Source organism: Nannospalax galili, unplaced genomic scaffold, assembly GCF_000622305.1.
Source record: "Nannospalax galili isolate Female #2095 unplaced genomic scaffold, S.galili_v1.0 scaffold713, whole genome shotgun sequence".
Taxonomy (NCBI): domain Eukaryota; kingdom Metazoa; phylum Chordata; class Mammalia; order Rodentia; family Spalacidae; genus Nannospalax; species Nannospalax galili.
In genome coordinates, this window is record NW_008333780.1 from 246,403 (window position 1) to 253,657 (window position 7,255).

At 42.2% G+C, this 7,255-nt stretch overlaps 1 protein-coding gene across 2 annotated transcripts in view; it reads right to left on the bottom strand.

Annotated features, from left to right (window-relative positions):
• Nucleotides 1-7,255, bottom strand: part of Scp2 (sterol carrier protein 2) — a 112,264-nt gene that overhangs the window by 42,925 nt on the left and 62,084 nt on the right. For both annotated transcript variants that reach the window (XM_029561263.1, XM_008828419.3), the window contains one exon: nucleotides 4,037-4,190. In XM_029561263.1, coding sequence (XP_029417123.1) covers nucleotides 4,037-4,190 — 154 coding nt within the window. The remainder of the gene's footprint in view (nucleotides 1-4,036; nucleotides 4,191-7,255) is intronic.

Here is a 7,255-nt window from a genome sequence, read left to right on the forward strand (position 1 = left end):
TAGGCAGATCTCTGTGATTGAGGTCAATTTGATCTACACAGCAAGTTCCAGGCAAGTTGGGGCTGTACGGAAACTCTGTCTCAAAAAAAGAAAAAGCCTACAAAAATATTTAAGGAAAAATGATCATGTTTCCAACTTTCTCTCAAATAGTCAAAAATAATCAGTATCCACACACACAGTGCACATAGGGGAAAGGGGTAAAGCAAATGGGCAAAATGTAAATACAAAGCTAAGCACAAGGCTTAGCTGGGCCATTCTTGCAAACCAGCCCCATGTTTGAAAGTACACCAACATAATGTGTTCTAACTGAAACAAATTCAGAAAATGAAAAGACTAATTGCCTATATTGCCACCATTCCAACAAGTTATTTATTTTTGTATATTGCTTTGAGCCTCTGTTTATGGGTATATATGCAATGTGATTATGACATGGAAAATTTTATTTCTAACTTTTAACTTGCTTTATTACTTTAAAATAGCATCCTTGGGTTCAATTTTCAAGCTGAATCAGTTTCTCATTAAAAAACAAAAGGTGGAATAACCCAGATATGCTTCATCCAAGAACAGATAAACAAATGTGATAAGTCTGCATAATGGAATAATATTGAGTAACAAAAAGGAACAAAGTATTGACCCAATGATGTGAATGCATTTCAAACACATTATGTTAAATAAAGAAGTCAGACTCTGAGGATTTTTTTATTTTACTGACATGACGTGGCATCACAAAAAGAGCAAACTGAAGGGGCAGAAAACAGATCAGTGGTTAACTAGAAAGGCACACAAAGTAGGAGCACTAGGTATGTGTCTTGTGTCTTGACTTTGGTGGTAATTATAGACCAAACGCCCTTTAGAGGTGAAAACTTGCAGAAACACACTTAAAAATGTTATCTTTAAGCCGGGCATGGTGGCGCACCCCTTTAATCCGAGCACTCTGGAGGCAGAGGCAGGCAGATCTCTGTGAGTTCAAGGCTAGCCTGGTCTACATAGTGAGTTCCAGGACAGCTGGGGCTACAGGGAGACCCTGTCTCAAAAAAAAAAAAGTTATCTTTAATTATGTCAGTTATACCTTAATCTTAAGAAAAAAAAAGCATATAACAAAGTTGTGTTTTTGAAACAGGGGTCATTTAACCTATTAAAAATGAAACAGTTCCATTTTACATAGTACAGAATGTAAACTACCATAAAAGCTCTCTACTTCTATACTACTTATATAATAACAGAATGCTATAATACAAAGTCAGTACACATATTCAAAACTAGTCTAAAGAAAAGTTTAAGTGTAAATCAAATGTACTTGTCACAGCTCTTAAATATAATTTCAATTCACTGCCTTTGTAGCACTAACCGTTTCTTCTCCACACTTTGCAACAGCCTCCTAGGTATCTTATCTCTCTTCATTCAACGCAAAGTAATGTCAGACCCAACATATACTACAATCATTGGATTGTTTGCTAAAACTAGTACTCTCCAGAATAAATCGCAAACTACTGAGCTTGGAATCTGAAGTGTTCTGAAAACACTACTGTCATGCTTCCTACTTCCTCTGCGCCTCCACCTAGAACCCACAAAACAATCTATGCTCCACTCATACAGCACCATCTGCCAAACCGTCTAGCGATTTTCAAATCTCTACCACCATGTTCGGGTCTGGTGTGCGCTTCCTTACCCTTTTCCTGAGCAACTGTAGTCACCTCAGCTCAGATGTGCCTCCTGAGTAACTGCTTCTTCTGAGTATCTGCAACATTTTGAAAAAAACCATGTCTACCCTCCTCCCCAGATACTTACAGAACCATATTTGGGGGACCTGACCATGTAATAATTATTTCATCAAATTTATCTAACTGTGTAACTAACCAAATGAGACTGAGTAAAATGTTAGCTTACCACTACCTTGTTTAAAACCAAACCACAACCACATTTGACAATTTTTATTTTACATGTTATTTATTTTTATGTTTATGAGTGTTTTGCCTGCAGATATCCATGTGCACTACATGTATGCCTGGTACCTGTGGAGACCTGAAGAGAAGATCCCCTGGAAGTGGAGTTATAGACTGTTGTGAGCTGCCATGTATGTTCTAGGAACTGAACCTGGGTTCTCTGCAAGAGCAGCAAATACTCTTAACTACTGAGTCATCTTTCCAGCCCCCACAATCACATTTAACTATACTCAAACCAATAGAATTATAATTTTCCCAATATGGACAATACTGAGGTCTGTTCTATCATTAAATCTACCAATATCTGCAGTATTTTGGGCTGATTTCTTTTCAGACACTGATATATCCATTTATTTTTTTTTAAATTTGATGTGTATGCATGTATTGCCTGCATGTAGGCAAGTGTACCTGTGTCGTGCAATGCCCACTTAGGCCAGAAGAGGCTGTTGGATCCCCTAGGACTGGAGTTACAGACAGTTGTTAGCTGCCATGTGGGTGCTGGGATTCAAAACCAGGTCTTCTGCAAGAACCAGTGTTCTTAACCACTGAGCCATTTGTCCAGGCCCTGATATATCCATTTTTTCATGCTTCTCATTTCCTAGAAATATCAACCCTAGGTAATGTGTGCAATTGTTTCTCCAAACAATCTCTTCAAAATGAAAGAACTATGAGAACTCTATATTTTAAAACAGAATCAGTAGCCAGGTATGGTCACCCACACCTGTAATCCCAGCACTTGGGAGGCTGAAGCAGGAGGATCACTACAGTACAAGGCCAGCCTGGGACTCTGTCTCAAAAGAAAAAAATTATGGACAAAGTTCCTAACTTTATTCTGAGAAAAGTCATTATAATGACTGTGGTGGGTCTTCCTAGTTTGGCTTTTACTGAGGGTTTTCAACTACAAACATGAACTGGGTGTTATTGTGATAGAATCAATCAGTCAGATTTCAGAAGAAACAAGATTCAATGTCTTTTGTTTGATGCTTTTTGACTGACTGAAAAACATTTACTCATTATGAAGGAGACCCTAAAAAGTCAGTCTTAGGCCTTTCCAAAATTGGAGTAGGACCTATGAAATAGAGTTGTGGTTATTTAAAAAGATAGTCCTTGTGATGGGTCTAAAAAGAAATAAGGTTTATAAGAGAGATAATACTCTGGGCAGAGAAAGAAGAGTGAGAAAGAAAACAATGGATGTCTGTAGAATACCATTGAGTCTGTAAGTGCCCCCTATCCTTCGTAGAACAAAAGGTGTGAATACATGACTGCATAATTACCGAGAATTTCAAGAGAAAAAGAGCCCACAAGTGTTAAAAAGTTAACGCATGGTTAATGATAAGGAGGGAAAATAAAGTCAAATGCATTTCACTCTGTTCAGCAATGCCTGGCGTAGGGAGTGAGGTGAGAACCAAACCCTGACATATTCCAGCACAAACAGCAAAGATGGCTCAGTATGAGACTCCTCATGACAGGGAATAACTGAAGCAAAAAGATACATTCTGTAGACTAGAGAAAACTGGTGTTTACCGACAGCAAAGCGCCAGTGAAAGGAAAGAGTCAAAAGACGGTATGTATAATAACTGGATCAGTTACAGAAGGTGGCTGGAAACCCAGCCTGCAGAGGGCAGCTGGACCTCGGAAAGGGAGACGGAGAAGAGCTCCGAGAGGCCACCGAGCCGCTGAGGGGCAGGAGGGCTGGGGCAGAGGTGCCAGAGGCTTGAGGAACCCAGGCACTTCAAGAAGAGGAAGAAAGCCAGGGCGAGGAATGCCGGCAGCAAGGAGGGCTCGGCCTTTCAGAAACAGGCACCTGCAGAGGTCCAGCTGGGAAAGGACCGGCCTGGAATCCGCGGCTAGCGGGGCTGCCGGGCACCGGGGGCTCGAGGCTCAGCAGTGACGAAGCTGCCTCCTTCGGAGCAAAACTTCCCCAGGCTAGCAAGCTTACGGGAGAACCGCCACTTTGAAACTCACGTTACCAAACTGATGACATGAGGCACTTTCCCTTCAATACTTAGAGTCACATGGTGTTTTTTCAAACATACAAAGTGTCGCCGTGGGAAGTCAGAAAAATGAGGTGACAAACTTGGAATGCCACTCACCTGGCGGTTTCGGGGAAACCCATCCTGTAAAGCGTTACAACCACAGCTCCTCCAAGGCCCAAGTTGTGCTGCAGAGCGACCTGGGCTCCGGGAACCTGCCTTCTTCCGGCTTCCCCTCGCAGCTGCCAGCAGAGCTCCGCACACTGAGCCAGACCTGGCAAGTCGAACACAGAGCGACCGGGCGTTAGAGCGTTAGAGCTCCGCCTCCGCTCCCGCGAGGAGCCACTAGAATAGGGTTGGTCTCTCCAGACCACGTGACCCAGTCGTGCGTCCAGTTTCTCAGCTAAGGAATCTGGAATTTAAACAGGGCTTAGGAAACTATGAAATGCCCGCCTTATTCAGCCAGCTGTTTACTGCAGGTTGAAAATAAAACTCCACCATTCACCAGCCCAGGAAGAACGGCACACACAGAAAATTTAATGTTTCCCATTCTTAATATAGCAGAAGTAATCTATACCTTGGGAATTTTCACTAAAACAGCTAAGCTGGTAAGAGGTATATTTCTTATTTTTCCCAAGAAATTCCCAACAAGTATTGAACTGTTCTCTAAACCTAGTTGCAGCTATTCACAATAACCTTCTGTCCCCCGAATAATAAAATCATATTTTTCTGAGCCGGAGTGGTGGGTGGGCCTGCAATCCCAGCACCCAGGACACAGAGTTGGAAGCCAGCGTGACCACGCAATGAATGAATGGGACACGGTCTACAGAACGGCTAGGCTGACATAGTGGTGCATGCCCTTAGTTCCAGCGCTCAGGAGGAGGCAGAGGTAGGTGATCTCTGCAAAATAAGTCTAGTTAAGAATGATCTGTTGGTTCTGTACTATGAAAATGTCATAGTGAGGGGCTACAGAGATGGTTTAGCGGTTAAAAGTGCATACTGCTCTTCCAGAGGACTCTTGATTCCCAGCCCCAACATCGGGTGACTCACCACTGCCTGTAACTCCAGTCTGTGCGCAAACCCACGCACATACACATACACAAATTAAAAAGTGACAATAAAAATAAAACATTTTTAAAAGAAAATGTCATAGTGAAACTCACTATTGTGTGTAATAACCATATGCTAATTTTCTGTAAAAAGAATGTTCTACCAAGATAGACTTGATCATTGTCCTGGAGGCATAGTTCTGCAGGTCTAGTGTCTGAGTGACAGCCTCAGCCACAACTTCACATTGCTGAATACCTGAGACAGGTATATAAACCCCAAACTCCCCATAAACTTTTATTGTTACTTTTCATTTCCAAGCATCAGTGTTCATGAGCTTATAGATTATATATTCTGGAGTCTGGAGATGACTTAGCAGGTAAGAGCACTGGTTCCTCTGGCAGAGGACCCATGTTCAGTTCCCAGCACCCACACGGCAGCTAACAACTGTCCATAACTCTAGTTCTGGAGGATTCCACACCCTCTTAATGGCCTCCATAGGTATTGCATACATGTACTTACATATATTCAGTCAAATCACTCATACACAAAATAAAAATAAATTTTAAAAAGTTTTAAATAGAATATAAGGCCAGGTGTGGTGGCACACACCTTTAGTCCCAGCATTTGGGAGGCAGAGGCAGGCAGATCTCTGTGAGTTCAAGGCTAGCCTGGTCTACATAGCAAGTTCCAGGACAGCTGGGGCTACAGGGAGACCATGTCTCAAAAAAAAAAAAAAAAAAAAAAAAAGAGAGAGAGAGAGAGAGAATATATGTAGCTTAAATGCTGTTCTTAAAATATTGCCTCCACACACTTAATGATTTTTTTTTTTTAAAGATGATGATCAAACGGAAATCCCTCCATTGGGCAAATGATTTAGCTCAGTGATAAAGCCCTTACCTAGTGTGTGTGAGACTTTACATTCAGCCCCCAGCACAATAAATAAGACTAAATAATAAACAGCCGGGCGTGGTGGCACACACCTTTAATCCCAGCACTTGGGAGGCAGAAGCAGGTGAAACTTTTTGAGTCCAGCCTGGTCTACATAGAGAGTTCCAGGCCAGCTGGGGCTACAGGGAGACCCTGTCTCAAAAAGACCAAAAGAAAAAAAAAAGAATAAATAATAAATAAGAATAGGAAGAAAAAAACTCTATTATGCTCCAACCTGTCAAAATCAATTTTACTAGAAATCTGCCTCATAAAAAGCCTAAGGGAGAGAGAGATAAAGACAGGCAGATCCCCAGGGCACAATGGCCAGCCAGCCTAGCTCCATTAGTGAGCCCAGGTTCAGAAAGAGACCTGTCTCAAAAAATAAGTAGAAGCCAGGCAAGATGACGCATGCCTTCAATCCTAGCACTTGGGAGGCAGAGGCAGGAGGATCTCTGTGGGATTGAAGCCAGCCTGGTCTATATAGCAAGCTCTAGGCCAGCTGTGGCTACAGGGAGACCCTGTTTCAAAAAAAAATTAAAGTGAAAAGCAATAGAGGAAGAAACCTGATATCCCCCTGTAACTTCTACATTCGTGTGCAAACACAGGTGCACACCAACACACACATACCACTTGCGCATAATCACATACACAAAACATATGAAAAATTTAAAAATCATATATACACATAATACATATACATTATATATATATATAAAGTCTAAGGGCACTGGAGAGATGGCTCAGCAGTTAAGAGTGTGCACTGCTCTTACAGAAGTCCTGAGCTGTTCTCTGCACCCACATCAGACAGCTCATAACAGCCTGGAACTACAGTTCCACAGGATATGATGTCCTCTTCTAGATTCCTTGAGCATCTAAACTCACATGCACAAACACATGCACAGTTATTCATATATACGAGTAATTTAAAAAAAAGCTGGGCATGGTAGGGTACACCTTTAATCTCAACACTCGGGAGACAGAGACAGGCAGACATACATCATGGTGGATGCGATGGGTTGTTGTCAACTTGACAGAATATAGAATCACTGAGAGATAGGCCTCTGGGCAGGTCTCTTGCGATTATTTTGATTAACTAACCTGTGGAGACCCACCTTAACTGTGGGCAGGACCATTTGCTGGGCAGGGCTGTATGAAATGGAGGAATCAAGGTGTATTAGTCAGGGTTCTCCAAAGAAACAGAACTTCAGTCTATAGCAGCAAGACGAGCTCACCAGCAAGAGAGAAGGCAAGCAGCAAGAAGTCAGGCGTTCTCCTCTGCCTTGGTCTTTTATACCAGCTGCCATCAGAAGGTAGCACCCACATTTAGGGTGTGTCTTCCAGCTTCAGATGATCCAATCAAGA